The sequence below is a fragment of the Chlorocebus sabaeus genome, chromosome 3 (genome assembly GCF_047675955.1).
Source record: "Chlorocebus sabaeus isolate Y175 chromosome 3, mChlSab1.0.hap1, whole genome shotgun sequence".
Taxonomy (NCBI): Eukaryota; Metazoa; Chordata; class Mammalia; order Primates; family Cercopithecidae; genus Chlorocebus; species Chlorocebus sabaeus.
Window position 1 is genome coordinate 13,940,497 of NC_132906.1, and position 17,072 is coordinate 13,957,568.

At 33.4% G+C, this 17,072-nt stretch overlaps 1 protein-coding gene across 4 annotated transcripts in view; it reads left to right on the forward strand.

Annotated features, from left to right (window-relative positions):
• Window positions 1-17,072, forward strand: part of NBEA (neurobeachin) — a 731,202-nt gene that overhangs the window by 231,501 nt on the left and 482,629 nt on the right. For all 4 annotated transcript variants that reach the window (XM_073013351.1, XM_073013354.1, XM_073013348.1 and 1 more), the window contains one exon: window positions 7,284-7,722. In XM_073013351.1, coding sequence (XP_072869452.1) covers window positions 7,284-7,722 — 439 coding nt within the window. The remainder of the gene's footprint in view (window positions 1-7,283; window positions 7,723-17,072) is intronic.

A 17,072-nucleotide genomic window follows, 5' to 3' on the forward strand; every position in this document is an offset into this window, starting at 1 on the left:
TAATTTAATGCAGTGTTCTCTAGATTCATCCATGTCATAAATGACAGGAGTTTCTTTTTTTATGGCTGAATAGTATTCCATGGTGTATATACATTTTATTTGTTCATTCATCTGTCCATCAATAGACAATAGATTCCATATCTTGGCTATTGTGAATAATGCTGCAATGAACATTGGGGTACACATACTTCTTTCAAATACTGATTTCATATCACTTGGACATATACCCTGAAGTGGAATTGTTGAATTGTATGGTAGTTCTATTTTTAATTGTTTGAAGTATCTCAATACCATTTTCCATGATAGCTGTACTAATTTTCATTTCCATCAGTAGTGTACAAGGGTTCCCTTTTCTTCACATCTTCTCCAACACTTATATTTTACATTTTGTTTTGTTTGTTTTTTGAGATGGAGTCTCACTCTTTCACCCTGGCTTCAGTGCAGTGGTGCGATCCTGGCTCACTGCAACCTCCACCTCCTGGGTTCAAGTGATTCTACCGCCTCAGCCTCCTGAGTAGCTTGGATTACGGGCGTGCAACACCACGCCCGGCTAATTTTTGTATTTTTAGTAGAAACAAGGTTTCACCATCTTGGCCAGGCTGGCTCGAACTCCCTACCCCAAATGATCCACCTGCCTATGCCTCCCAAAGTGCTGTGATTACTGATGTGAGCCACTGTGCCTGGCCACATTTTCAATAATAGCCATCCTGTGTGAGGTGATATTTCCTTGCAGTTTTAATTTGCATTCCTCTAATAATTAGTGAAGTAGAGCATTTTTTTATATACCTGTTAGCTGTTTGTCTTCTTTTGAGAAGTGTCTATTCAGGTTATTTGCCTATGCTTTAATTGGGTTATTTTTTTTGTTGCTGTTGAGCTGAGTTCCTTATATTTTTTGGATATTAAACCTTTATCGGATGTATAATTGTATATGTTGGCATTTTATTATTAGTGTTATTGGTTGCCTCCATTGCATTATAAAAGTGCATAATACATTTTAATAGGGTTTTTTATTTTTTTTTTCCTTTGAGAAGAAAAGGAAAAAGAGTAAAAGCACAATCTAGGGGAAGAGAAAAGCAAAATACATATATACAAATATATTGTAATTTCTAGTCAATAATTTATTTAAAATAAGTGAAAATTGTAACTACTTTAAAATTTGAGTTCTAAACATTGCTTGTAAGTGGGACTTTGGGAAGAGCAAAGTAAGAACCTCTAAAATACTACTTCTCTAAAAGAGCAATGAGAACACTGGCAAAACTGTCAAAATCAACTTTTTCAGTTCTTTGGAAAGCAGTCAGAGGCTTACAACAACCCAGAGGGTGTTAATTCAAGAAAAACTCTAGACCTTTATAAGAATAGCAAGATTTAGAGTGATTTAACTCACCCTGTTGCCATCTACCTTTCCTCAGCTCTGTGGTTGCTTTGAAAACCGGAGGCCAGACACCAGTGGTAGTTTTGAAAACCAGAAGCCTAGCAGTCACTGCGGATAGGAGTGGAAGTAGATTAGGTTTGGAATTCCTTAGAAAGTCTCAACCTTAGAGCATTGTAACTATTTGAACTGTATGGAGTCTTCCTGGAAAAGCTTCATTCACAGGGCTTATTATTATTTGACCTAATCTAGAGCTTGTTTAGTGAGAAAAGCCTGTCTCCAAGGTATTTGTTGAAAATAATCAGCTTTTTTTTTTTTTTTTTTTTTTTTAACATTGCAACTGCCTGAAATGATAGTGCCAGTTGGGGCAAACAAGAACCTTGCCTAAAAGCTTAAACAGATGTGAGAATGAGATATCCATATTCCCGGGGCTGTACTTAGGCCCAGGGAAGACCAGAGAAGGCCTCAGTCTCTCACCTTTGGCTGACCTTGAGGCCCAGCACAAGAAGGAAGCACAGGCTAAGAGAGAGTTTTAAACCATGGGAGCATTGCAGGCACCCCCGAACACACACACACAGAGCCTCTGGCAAGGGTGGAAAATTTATTGGTTCAAGACATTTAAGACAATGTCTGTGCAATCAATAGCTGACCACTGGGTTAACTGAGCAGAGACTTAAGTGGCTACAGATGATGGAAAACAGATTTTACAGAATTAGTTCAGGAAAATGAATAAACAGAACAAGAACAAACTCTTTAATTGGGGTCCGATTTCCATGATTGCCACATTATGTTATTTAAAATATCCAGTTTACAACAAAAAGAATTATGAGACAAGTAAAGAAATAGGAAAGTATGGTCAATAGGGGAAACAAAGCAGTTGATATAAAATGCCCCTGAGGAAACCCAGATATAGAACTTACTAGACAGACACTTTAAACCAGCTATTTTACATAAGCTCAAGTAATTAAAGGAAGCATTTTCTAAAGAACTAAAAGTATAAGAGTGATATCTCACCAAAGGGAGGATACCAATAAAGATATATGTAATAAAGAACCAAATAGAAATTCTGGAGTTGAAAATTGTAATAACTGAAATGAAAAATTCACTTAGAGGGGTTCAGCAGAAGATCTGAGATGGCAGAAAAAGAATCAGCAACGTGAAGATAGCTCGATTGTGTTTATCCTATGCTGAGGAAGATAACAAAGAATGAAGAAAAGTGAACAGAGCCTCACAGACCTTTTTGACACTATTAAGTTGAACCAACATATGTATACTGGGAGTCCCAGAGGAAAGAAGAGAAAAAGAAAGGAGCAGAAAGAAAATTTGAAGAAATATTGGCCTGAAAATGCCCTACAGTTGATGAAAATCATTAATATATATGTCTAAAGAGCTCAGTGCACTCCAAGTAGGATAAACTCAGACCCACATGTTAACACAGCATAGTCAAAACATCAATTAGAAGACTTTCTTGGCTCTTAATTTTCATTTTATCTCTTACGGGCATATAATTTAGTAATATTTAATTCCTGAATTGTATTATTTTCATGCACTTAGTGTAGCAAGCAAACAAATCATATATAAACAATTGCAAATAATGCATTGCAGTATTTTTGTTTAAAATGAAATCTAATGAGGATTTAAAATCTTTTTGTGTATATTTTTCCTCTTTGGAGTTAAGATATTTAATTAATTTTGCATTTATGGATTTAATATAAACAAAATGAGTAAGTTACATACAGCTTTTTTATGTTTTAAATTACAGTGATTTATTTGCTTATATTATTTGAAGTAAGTTAATATCTTTAGTGCTATACTAACAAGGTGCTGTATGTTTCTTTCATGATACTCCTTATTTAGATTTGGAAAATGACAATTTCAGTAATTTAGTATGTAAGACATGTTGAAATTCTTCATAAATCATGGTAAAACAGGATTTTTGGAGGAAGGAATGTGATACGTGAAGTCACTGTGTAAATATGATGTCATTTGCTGAACTTGTCCCCATATTTTTCTCAAAATGTATTAGATGAACTCATTATATTCGATGAAAAACAGTAAGAAAAAGAGGCATCTGGCATCCAAATGCCTGTTTCTGACAAGGTTAAGATTACTCTGGCTAGTAATGTTTCTGTTCTGTGTGCTTACATTGCCTGTTGCTACAGAAACTGATAAGAGCTATTGAAAACGTACATGCCTATGATTACTATAACCTACACAGATGCAGTCATTTATAGTTTCTCTGCGGTTCATGCCTAACTTCCTATTTAAGTCATGGATTAAATCCTCAAAGTACTTTAGTGTCACAAAGAGGTATTCTGGAAACATAAGTTATCTAAGTTGAAGTTTATGGTATCAACTGAGAGCATGTTCTGTTAAGGATGTAAATGCATAATGAGAAATTAAGGTAGGTTTTTTGACGACTGATCTGTTTTTTAATTGCTATTATAAAATATCCTATTGGCATTTAATTTTATTTCTATGTAATATAACAGCATGTATGCTTTACAAAACATGTTTATTTGAATAAAACTCTTTGAAATATCAAAATTGCTACTTCCTTTTTGAGATCATTCTTTTGTCAGCCTCAATAAAAATAAAATTGAGACTTTTTAGTACTATGTAAATATTTTGATGAGCTATTTGAAAATATTCTAATATTTGATTTCTTGAAAGTTTTAATTGTGTTTTATAATCTAGAGGTCAACATTTATATTGAAGTTTCAAGTATCTAGTTAGAAAGTTAAAGATTTTAATGTCCATTGAAAGTCAAATAGTTGAACAGAAAAGCAAAATATTATGTAGTTGGTGGCAAAAGTCTTTTTATGTGGTAGCTTGTGAACACCAAATCAGATTTTATTTCCTTATTTTGTTTGCTAGTGAAATGCTTATATTTCAGTCTAATATAACTTGAGAAGTTTAAACTTTTTGTATAGCTGTTAATGTAACATGTCATATATAATGATAGTTAGACATTATATTAATGTAAAGTGAAAACGCTAGACCATGTCTGTAAATTAGCTAAAATCACACTAAGTGTTAGACACAACTATATGACTTTTGATAATTAAACTCTATAAAAATTAGCCCATGCTAGTAACCATGACACTGTTTTGTTTTTGTTGTTGTTAGTTTGTGTTTCTGCAATTTACATTTTCTGTCCTCTTGTCACTATTACTGTTTAAACTATTTAATTCTTTCCTGATACTTTGCTGCAATTGTTTTCACTCAAAAAATGTACAATCCATAGATGCAAATGTATGTTAAAATATATTCAGTGGTATCTCTAATAGTGAAAATAACTGCCTCAGTCGTCTTCTCCTTCTAGATTTGTAGATTATTTTATCAACTTTCAAAATTTCAGCTACTGTCTCAGTTTGAATGATCCCAAAATGTATGGCTATTCTTCTTTTGACCTACAGATATAAATATCTTAGAGATTCTGTAAACTAAAAGTGATTCAAAATTTAATTATTCTCCTGAAGAAATCTCATTTTCTTCCTTTCTCAGTTAGTGACGTATTACCACTATTTTTTTCTTAACCTAGGTATTTCAGAAATATCCTTAGTCTTCTCCTCCTTCTCATTTCTAGGGTTACTATTCTAATTTAAGTCTTAGTCTTCTCTTACAGGGTTTTATTAAAAGTGCCAGACTGTTGTCTTTACCTCTTACCTGTTTCCTTCTCTAGTCCTTTGCCTACTGTTACTGACATTGTCTTCTCAAATGCAGTTATTTTAATTTTTAATCTTGGAAGCAGTAAAGAATCTACCCTGATTTTCACATTGGTCATCCAATATGAATGTTTGAATATTATTATCATATTCCACAGATTAATCTGTTCTTTCAGTCTATCATCTTTGACCAAACAAACAAACAAAATTTAAACCTATTCATTAAATATGAGGAAAACTATAACATTGCATTGTGAGAAATGCATATTTTAAGTTAGTTTAAATTAGTATTTGATATTAGGAATATTGAATAATATGAAGATATTATTTATTCCTAATTTAATGTGTAGATTTGGTATAATTTGACTCAAAAGAAAAGGGAGCAAAAGAAAAGGGAGAAGGAAAAAAAGGGGAATTTTCTTTCTTTCAAAACCTGGTAACATTTTTCTGATGCTTATCCTCAAAAAAGTATTATAAATTCACACTCTCAGGAAATTTGAATGGCATGCCATTAGTCTAAATTCAAGCAATTAAAAAAACTGTTTAATAGACAACACCCAAGAATTGAGTCTGTTACTGACAAAATCCCTTCATATTGTTTCTAATTTTTAGTACGTATGTACAAAACTTTCAGCAAGCTGTGATCACACCCAACAGTTCTATGATCTGAACACTTCTTTGTGTTTTTACTAGAGATTTCACAAAAGCTTTTGAGATGTCTTACTGACATCAGGGTAGCCTGTTTTCCTGTTGGGCAGTTTCCTGGTTTCTTGTCCTAACCACCTTTGAATTCAAAGTAACAAGCAAATTACAACAACAAAATCTGAGAGGTTATATAGAATTTACTGATTTTCACATTTTTGGGAGATCTTTGAAAAAATTTAGTCTGTGCTTCTCATTTTCAAAGATTATGAAACTTTCAAACTTAAATGTAAGTTTTAAGTAATGCAAATAGCTAACATTTACTGAGCTTCTACTTTAAGCAAGAGCTACAGTGAATTTACATATAGTAGCTTAATGGTATCTTACTTTATTCAAAATGATTAAGTAAGGACTATTATCTCTCTTATACTTAGATGAGATACACTTTTCAAGGTTATCATTTAGAATTTGGTAACATTTCATTATATGGAGAACTTTATTACTTTAACCTTTGTATGATGAAATTTAATAGAAATTTAACACTTTAAAGATTTTTTGATTTCATTACTTTCAGTTGTTAATATTGTATGTGTATTTCATTATATGTATAGTTATATGCACATGTATGTTTCTGATTTAATTTTTACAGATTGAATTTTATATTTATTTATGAAGAATCAGCATGAGTATTCCAAAATATAGGCCTTGTCCTTGAGGAACATTATTATATTATTAATGTATTTATTCTTTTGAACTAACTATTTGACTTGCTTTGCATTTTGCAAGTGTGTCAGAATTTTATGTATTGTAATTTTAAAATAATGTCTTCGATTATCTTGAATATTTCAGATATTATTAGTTATTGAAGTACCAAAGAAGGTATAAAAATGACTTTATATTTTTAAGGAAACTAATAGAGAAATATAAGACTTTCTCTTCTATGATTGTTTGGTAGCTAACAATCAAAGGACAAGAGGGGAACATCATATAATTATTATTTATAAGCTGCTTTAGGAAATTGTTATAAGAACTATTTCCTGATGCTTTTGAAGGCATCAGTTTTGAAATGCCAGATGATTTAAGAAGCAAGAGGATTATTTTGATGCTCCCTGAACGAAATAATAGGTGTAGTGGATGATATCTTCTTTTTTTTTTTGAGATGGAGTTTTGTTCTTGTTGCCCAGGCAGGAGTGCAATGTCATGATTTCAGCTCACTGCAACCTCCACCTCCCGGGTTCAAGCGATTCTCCTGCCTCAGCCTCCGAGTAGCTGGGATTAGACGTATGCCACTGTGCCTGGCTTATTTTTTTGTTTTTAGTGGAGACAGGGTTTCACCATGTTGGCCAGGCTGGTCTCGAACTCCTGACCTCAGGTGATCCACCTGCCTCAGCCTCCCAAAGTGCTGGGATTACAGGCATGAGCCACCACGCCTGGCTGGATGATATCTTTCAACTGAGTTGTGTTACTACTATGCACATCCGTTTAGCAATTTTTTGTTTTTTACAAGTTTTATTTTCTTTATTTGAATATCTGAGAACATTTTATTAACAATACAAGATTTTTACTGTCGAAGCTTTTTTCTAACCTAGTTTCTTTCATTACAGAAACACCTGCTGCATTTCCAGACACTATAAAAGAAAAGGAAACACCAACTCCTGGTGAAGATATTCAGCCAGAAAGTTCAATTCCCCATACAGATTCAGGAATTGGAGAGGAGCAAGTGGCTAGCATTCTGAATGGGGCAGAACTAGAAACAAGTACAGGCCCTGATGCCATGAGTGAACTCTTATCCACTTTGTCATCCGAAGTGAAGAAATCACAAGAAAGCTTAACTGAAAATCCCAGTGAAACGTTGAAGCCTGCACCATCCATATCTAGCATTAGTCAAACCAAAGGCATCAATGTCAAGGAAATACTGAAAAGTCTTGTGGCTGCTCCAGTTGAAATTGCAGAATGTGGGCCTGAACCTATCCCATACCCAGATCCAGCATTGAAGAGAGAAGCGCAAGCTATTCTTCCTATGCAGTTTCATTCCTTTGACAGGTAGGTACTGAACTTATTATTCACTGGGCTTTATACATACAAGGAAAATTAGACTTTGTTAATTTTAAAATATAAGGAAGGTCTTGAAAGCTTTATTAATGTAGATTCTGATTACAAAGACGATCAAAATGATGGCTCAACCTAATCTTATAATAAGACATCTTAATAATACATCTTAAGAGGTTTCAATGTGATATGATGGATGGCACATTGAATTGGAAGTAGGGAAACATGGATTATGGTTATATTCCATTATCAAAGGACTACAGTACATTGGGGTGTTATTTTTCTCTTTGGACTTGGTTGTTTCATGTATATAATGGGGAAGGGGATGGGTCACAGCTGTCTAAGGTTTATCCTGGCTCTGAAATTCCATTATAATATTATAAAATACTATAATAATTGTTGGAGATTATATAACGTGCTTTAAGTGGTAACATTTAAATTTGAATCTTGAAGTATGTGGAAAATTTAAAAATTGTTTGTGATCATCTTCTTTATGAGATTTCCAATACCAATGTAAAAGCTGTATTTTGAAGCATGTATTTAAAAGTAAATATTTTTGAAAGGTATTTTGGCATTTTAGGTATCAAAATTATTTATAACGTGGCCCATATGTCATATGTCTACATTCAAATGTTAAATCATGCAAGGGATTTTTTAAGGGACAATTAATTTTTTATTCCAGTATATGTTCAATAAAAATGATAGTTCACAGAAGCAGAATAAGATATTTTAGAACCATATACCCTATGCATCTAATATCTTCCATATTTAAAAATATGTACAAGATTAGAAGAATATTTTAGTCACCAATTACTAACAGTAGTACTTAACATCGATCACTGGGATTAATGCCTATACCAAATAATGTTTGCATGTTAATGTATTAACTAAAAACTGTGATGGCTTACCTTTTAAAAGAAATCATTGTTACTGATGTTTTAAAACATCTTTTCATACAAAAAATTTATATGTATGTATGAGGTGATTGACAAGCAAGTATTTTTTTTTTTTTAGAAAGACAAGATCAAATTAGGAAATAAAATGTTTCTAAATGGAAATGTCAAAATATATAGTGAAAAAATAATATGTATTCGATATTGCTTTCTCTAAAATACCTAGATTGCTTTGTTCTAAGTAACATTTTAGTTTAGGGGTAGAGGATGTGGTGGTATAGTCATTTCAGTTTGGATGAATTACACTTTTTTTTTTTTTTTTGATGGAGTCTCACTTTGTCACCCAGGCTAGAGTGCGGTGGCACGATCTTGGTTCACTGCAACCTCCACCTTCTGGGTTCAAGCAATTCTCTTCCTCAGCCTCCTGAGTAGCACCTGCCACCACGCCTGGCTAATTTTTGTATTTTTAGTAGCGACGGGGTTTCACCATCTTGGCCAGTCTGGTCTTGGACTCTGACCTCATGATCCACCCGCCTTGGCCTCCCAAAGTGCTGGGATTACAGGCGTGCACCGCTGCGCCAGGCCGAATTACCCTTTTAATACACAAATATAATTTAAACTTTGCCTGTAAACACTTTTGGTAGTGTTTTACAGATACATCTTGAAAATTTGTTGTAGAAAATGTAAGTGGCGCTAGTTATGCAGAATATAAAGATGAATAACATTAGTTTTATCTTCTATGAACTTACAGAGTAGTAAGATATTTGCACATAATTGCTATAATAGATAAAATGTGTTGTGTCAAAAAGTTTTAAAAAGTAAAAAATGATAGGACTATAAAAGATAAGAAAGATTTTTCTTTTTTTGGTATTTTGGTATTAATATTGTGTTTGGATGTTCATTCATGTAGTAATGTTCCCTGGGTGTTCCTTATGATGTTTCTCATTTATGTCACCTTTTTCACATATTTGGTTTATGTTTTCATGATATGCCTGTATGTGTGTTTATAAGTTTGTATAAATATATGCATGTAAGTATGCGTACTTGTGTATTTCTAAAAGCGTATAAGATAATATATAGGAATTTAAGTTTTTTATTCTAGTTAATTTTAAATTATATCTTTAAATGTTGGTGACATACAAACCAATAAATACAGATGATTATTGTGGTTTACATATGAAAATCCAATGAAATAAACATTAAGTAAAATTTTTTTGTTTTAATTTGGGTTATTGTTAGAATGAATTTTTTAATTAAAACTTTAAAAAGCAGTCACCTGAGTGCCAATATTCTTAGCTACTCAAAATTTATTATACTTTTGAGAATATTGCTTTAAGAAAAATAGAACTTTCTATATGTTCCTATAGCATTTGTGCAAAATGCAGTAGGAGTGGAATCATTATTCTAAATTGCATAAGTACAAATGAAATGGAAGAGCACAAAGCATATTTCAATTCTTTTTAGGAAAAGAGTCTCTAGTGTAGTTAATATATGCAGTAGCTCAAGTACTATCAAATGTAAATGATGAGGTGATATTGATGAAAGGAGGGGATTGAGGTCTCGGGGGCGCTGATGACGGATTGAACAGAAGCGGCCTTGCACTGCACGTAACTCAAGTCTGTCGTCTTCACTACTCAAAGCCATAATGGGAGGTGGCAGTTTGAAATGAGTTGCCACGGCAAAGAGTATTATTTTTGAAATGCTTTCACACAAATCACTAGGCCCTGCATACAACTTAGTTTCATGCTTTAATGTCATCAGGAGGCACAAATTGGTGTGTCTAATTGTTTGCCACCTGCCAGCAAAATGAGCTGCCAGCCAGCCAGACGGGTTTGATTGTCTGTCAGCCATTCAATAGATTGAGAGTGACAACATCAAAAATTTAACTTCAAACTCTGAAGCTTTGAGCAGCTTTTCAGAGACATCATCCCCACAAGTGCTTCTGGAACAGTGCATTTTTCAATTATACTTCCAGGGTATTGCTACCATTTGCCTTATCTGTCTTAAGGTAGCTATAATTACATTATGAGGTATATAAACATATTTCTGAAGTGCTAAAGTCTGAAATCCAAGTTATGACATGTCTTTTAACATCAGATTGAATTCGTTGAAAATGGAATCCAAGATGACAGGCTTTAGAATGAAAGTCCTGAATGCTACCAGTTTCAAACCCAGAATCTATCATGGATCTTACTTTACCAATAATGTATTTTTCATTTTAATCTTTGGTTGAAAAGTAGGTCACTTCTTTGTAACTAAATCACACTCCTAATAATATTGTACAGTGTCAGTAGAATTCATGTAGGATTTTACTTTTGTTAACCAGTTGTTTATTGGTTATATTGCAGACATGCTAACAATGAATTCCTTATGCTTATCCTGGATTTTAAATTTGGAAATAATTTCTTAAAACAACTGGGATAATTTTAGTTCTGTTAACTTGTGTTCTGCATTGAGTGTATCTCAGCCCTTAGGATGGAGCATTGGTGAATTTCAGTGTTTTGAAGTGTATAATAAAAAATTGCAACATCAAATTCTTAGAAACATTTAGAGCTAATTAAAATTAACCTTTTTTCTTTACTATTATATATTTCAGCAGATTATGAAATATTACATAAATGTTCTCTACATATATGGAAAGTGCTGATTCTTTTTCTTTTATTTTCTTCAGTCATCTGTGCAGATTAAGTATATATCTTTGATTATACTCAGTGATCCGAACAGATGTGTACTCATGAAGTATTAAAATGCTAGAGATCCTCTAGTACTATTCTATAGTGAGCAAACGCTGTATGTAAAGAGGAAATACAATCATAAAACTCTAACAATTTTTTCAAAGTTCTGTTACTGTGAGGCAGAGAGAAATATTTATGATGGTTTTATTTTTAACAGAAAATCCTAATAATATCATTTTAGAATTCTTAAATCAAGTTGCTAAGTTCCCTAACAATACTATCTTTTTGGATAGGTTACTATATTTATTGATGGTTTATAAAATGTTTTAATTGAACTATTATTTTTCATGTACTGTGTAACTTTTACTCTGGAGTAATGCTTTTCTCTAAAACCACCAATTAACCTTTTACTTATCTTTTAAACTAAAAATTTAATCTTAAGTATCTGCATGCTTTTTATCTTTTGAGAGTTTGGTGTGTATGTATGTGTGTATATATATGTGTGTGTGTGTGTGTGTGTGTGGTGTGTGGTTTGGTTCAGTTTTAATTTACTAGGATTTCCAGAGATCCCACTTAGTTTGAACAAAAGACAAAAAAAAAAAAAAAAAAAAAGTAAAAGGAAAAGGGCAGTGTGCTTCCCATAAATTTTTAACTGTTAGCATGTTTATAAAAATTGTTTTAAGTGTGGGATATCACACAAAGCTTATAGTTGTGTTGCTTCTTTGGCTAACACACATCAGACTTATACTTCATGTTTTTAGATTTTGCAAACCTCCTGTATTCAAATTACTGGATTTGATATATTCAGGGAAACTAGTAGGTATTTTTTCCTCAAAATTTTAATATTTTTGCTTCCCAGTGTTTAATACTCTGAAAAAGAAAAATCTATTTTGTAAATAATATAGGGCAAAAAAAGCAATTTAGATAGACTTCATATTATTAAACATGAAGTATAAGCTTGAGCTAGGTATTTTCTCTTTAGTTTCATTAGTTTTTTTAATATTGATATTGGTGGTAAGGATGAAATTTCGGGTAAATACTTTTTAAAATGTTGAGTAGAGTTGATGAGGTCTTCTTACATTGATTTATTTAAAGCTAGAATTAAGTAACTATGAAAAATTATAATTACTTCTGAAGACTTCAATTTGTTCTTATTACTTTCTATTTTTTTAAAAAAGTATTTTGACCATATCACTTAAAAGATGAACAAATAAATGTAATCCAAATTGATTATTAATCTTGCAGCCTTTACAGTTGTAATTTCCTACATCTCACCACTGTAATTTCTGCTTTTATTAAGCTGCAGGTGCCCTGAGTATATATTTTAAGGTCTATTGCTGGAAGATTCAGTTTTGACTGAGCATGTTTGTGTCCTAATTTCCCCAATGTTGTTGCCTTTGTCTCTCCTGGCAATTATAGAGAGCTGAATAAAGTATCTCTCATTAATAGGTAATTTGATGAAATTCTTTATTGTTTCTTAAACATAGTTTTTTGTATTGCAGTTCTCAAATATTTTACAAAATAGGGAAACATGATAGATAAAATCATGAGAGCATTCACCTTGTGATTTCTGACAAACTGAAGTAAATTGTCATGTTATCCTAGAATCAGTAACAAATTATTTTTCTCTTTTAAGTTTCAACTTTTTCTTTCAAGATATACATTTAACATCCATACCCTAGTTAGAGAGTGATGACCTGGAAATTAGGGGAACTGGATATTAATAGTTGGTATCTCTGTAATTTGTTCTGGGACCTTGATTCATTCTTTTTGGCTCTCTGGAACTCAGTTTCCCAACTCAGATAATATGAGATAAAGCTACATGATTTCTAAAAGGTCTCATAAATTTCCAAAATTCTATTTAAATGAAATGGGCTTATTGTTAGCCCCACAAAGCAACAGATGGATATTTTTGAGCTTGGCTAAAAGATGTGAATCCCAGAAAAGGTGCATCTCCATCCTCAAGCTACATTAGCCCCTCAGCATCTCTAAGGTGGATTCTTTCTGTTACCTCCTAACTGCCCTCACTATTTCCATGTTTCCTTTCTCACCCCAAATTTATTTTATGCCATAGACATTTTTCTAAAGTGTGAAACTGATGAAAATTCTGAAATAATTCTTGTTATTTATATAATAAAGGAGGATTATTTTAGTTTGGAATAGAAAGTCCACACCTTTCACCAGCCAGAAATATCTAAAGCAATTCCTTTAACCTACCTTGTTTTTTCATATCTCTTTGTCTTACTAGGTTTTTACTATTGAATTTTTGTATGCACTTTTCCCTACTTGGTTAATTTCTATTGATCCTTTTCATTTCAGCCCACTCTTCCTTGATTGTGCACCGCCTGTGTTCCTGAAAGGACCTGGGCATAACTGACCAGGTCAATTATTGAAATATATTGCATGGTCAGTTTGTCTGCCATATTCCTTAAAGTATCTACGGAATATGCCTCAGGGCATGGGGCATGTACTATTTGTCTTGTGTCTCCTAAACTTTTCAGTGTAATCCCCTGTTCGTGCTCAAACAGCAGAAGGGAACAGAAAGAAAGGGATTCTTACAGTGTGCCATGAATAATGATAAAACTCACTTGCCTTAATGAGTCACCATTTAAAAGCTCTTTCTTGTCTTCACTCTCTCTCTTTGTACTTAGGATAAACCATGATGTATACGGATAAGATAATATCCCTGTTTTTACAAAATTTACCGAACTGATTAATGGAGACTGCCAATACTCTATCCTTATACCACTTTTGCTGTCCCTTTGCATTCACTTCTTTGGCCATCTTATCCACTCTTCTGGCATTAAAGAGCATCTATATGCTGATGACTGTTATATCTTAGTTTGAACCTCTTTTCTAAACTAGAGACTCATCTATCCAGTTGCTTATTCAACATTGCTATTTGGATGATTAAAAAGAGGTATAAAAAATTAGTATAAAAAACCTGCTCCAACCACATTCTTTCCTATCTCAGTTAATGGCAACTTGTCCTTTCTGTTACTTAAGGCAGATTTTTTTGCATAATCTTTGACTTTACTCTCATGTCCACATCCAGTTCTCATTTCAATCTTATTTGCTCTGCCTTCTTAATATTGCCAAAATTTGAATCACTTCTGACCAGATTTTGCTTTGCTTTTCCGCTCCAAACCACCATCGTTTCTTGTTTGTATTGTTGTAATCTCCTAGTCATTCTCCACAGTAACCATTGTCCCTCCCAGGACTATCCTTGACATAGCAGCCAGAGTGGTCCTCTTGTAACCTAAGGTTATATTCCTCTTCTGTGCATAAGCCTTCATGGTTTCTCATCCCTCTCTGAGTAAAAGCCAGCATCTATACAATGGACTACAAGGCCCTGTGAGCTGAGCCCTCTTACTTATCTCATCTCTTATAGCTTTCCATGTCACCCAGTGTTCTCTTGTCACACTAGCCTTTGCACTGTTACCTCTGACTGTGATGCTCTTCTCTAGATAGCCTCCTGGCTTATTCTTTAACCCCCTTCAGTGTTCTCTCGAATACTACCATTTTTTGGTCAGTCTTCTCTGAGCCACCCTTTCAACATTATTCCTTCTTCCTATCTATGCTTTATTTTTCTTATAGCACTTAACATCTGTATTTACTCATTTATGTTATTGTATCTGCTGTAGCTCTGTATTGGAATGTCAGTTCCATGAGAGCAGGAATTTTATTCTATATATTGCTATATCTCCAGAGCTTACGACAGTTCCACACACATTGCAATGCTCAATAAATATTTGTTGAATGAATGAGTGAATATATCACATCTAGCTTTGAGATAGGATAAATTCAATGATGGAAGAATTAACACTTACATGTATTATGTATCAATTTATTAAAATCATATAATCAATTAATGAAATATTTTATGAAGTGAATTAGATTGAAATATGTCCTGGCTTGTACCATTTTGATGATAACTTTTACAGCCTTGGAGTATGTATAGATGCTGCGTAGTATAAAAGAATTATGCACTTTCTTGTAGTTTACAGTCTTAAAGATGTGTGATAGAAGTTTGAAATTGTGTGGAAAGCACTGTATTGAGATTTTTAAAAAATTCAATTGGTAAAGAAAGTGTAGAATAGAGCAGGGGTCCCCATCCCTGGGCCACAGACTGGTACCGGTCTGTGGCCTGTTAGGAACCAGACAGCAGGAGGGAAGCAGTGGGCAAGTAAACAAAGCTTCATCTGTATTTACAGCTGCTCCCCAATGCTCACATTACTGCCCAAGCTGTGTTTCCTGTCAGATCAGTGGTGGCATTGGATTCTTATAGGAGTACAAACCCTACTGTGAACTGTGCATGTGAGGGATCGAGGTTAAATCCTCCTTATGAGAATCGAATGTCTGATGATCTGTCACTGTATTAGTTTGTTTTTACACTGCTGATAAAGACATACCAAAGACTGGGAAGGAAAAAAAAGGTTTAATTGGACTTACAGTTCCGCATGGCTGGGGAGACCTCAGAATCATGGCAGGAGTTAAAGGCACTTCTTACATGATGATAGCAAGAGAAAATGAAGAAGAAGCAAAAGTGGAAACCCCTGATAAACCCATGAGATCTCATGAGACTTATTCACTATCGTGAGAATAACACAGGAAAGACCAGCCCCTGTGATTCAATTACCTGCCCCTAGGTCCCTCCTACAACACGTGGGAAGTCTGGGAGATACAATTAAAGTTGAGATTTGGGTGGGGACACAGCTAAACCATATCAGTCACTAGTGCCAAAAGCTTTGGGGACCACTGGAGTAGAGGATTCAAGGTATCTGTTAGAATGAATAGCAGATCTAAAAGAAGAAGATCATAATGCCTGAATAGTTTAGTTCAATGGCTCTTAACCTTTTTGTGGCTACATATGTTTTTGAAATTCATTAAAAACTATATGTTCACTCTAGAGAAAATGTTTTTACCACCAAAATTTGTATATATTTTAGTGTGTTTATGTACCCTAAATAGGTTACCCACAGTAGGTAGCTAGACTTCTAGGTAAGACTTTTTGGTGTAGATGGAATAGATAGCCAGTGTGAAATGCTGTGTAACAATCTGATAGAAGGTTTTGTAAGAGTTGAAAATTTTTACTCTCATATATAAATAGTTACCAATACCAAGTAACATTTTGAAAGATAATTAATTTGTTATCAACACATATTGGTTAGTGTGGACTTTCAAATTAATTGTAAAATTGATTGCTTAGGAAAGAGAATGGTTTGAGATAAAAGGGAATGGGTAGTGTTGGTGAAGAAACAATATTAAGGACAAGAACATGCAGTCCTTTAATCCTAGATAAACAGTTTGGCCATCTGAATCAAAGGGGAAATAGTTCTTAAAAACTCATAATGTTGTAGATTCAGAAAAAGATCGGAGAAATCAGTCAAATACAGGTTCCTACTTCTCTCAACTAAACCCTTGTAACTTGATCATCTCAGCCATTTGGACACATCAGTGATTAGAAACTGGAATCCATAAAAATTATCAGAGCTTTTTTTCTTCTTGTTCGTCCTAATTTGGTATGTTGAAGTACATGGAAGTTTCATTTTGTTTTCTTATCATACTTTCAGATTTTTTAAAAATGCTGTAACTTTTTCTCACCCTTTTACTGTAATTTTCTGTCCTTTCAGCCTTTACTCACATGACTTATTTTCCAGATCAACAGTCATCCTAACTGTTCTGTTATGGACATGATTCTGTTTGTCATTATTCTTGAAATATAGTGCCTAAAACTACACATATGAGATATGACAATGGCAGAGTATATGAAGAT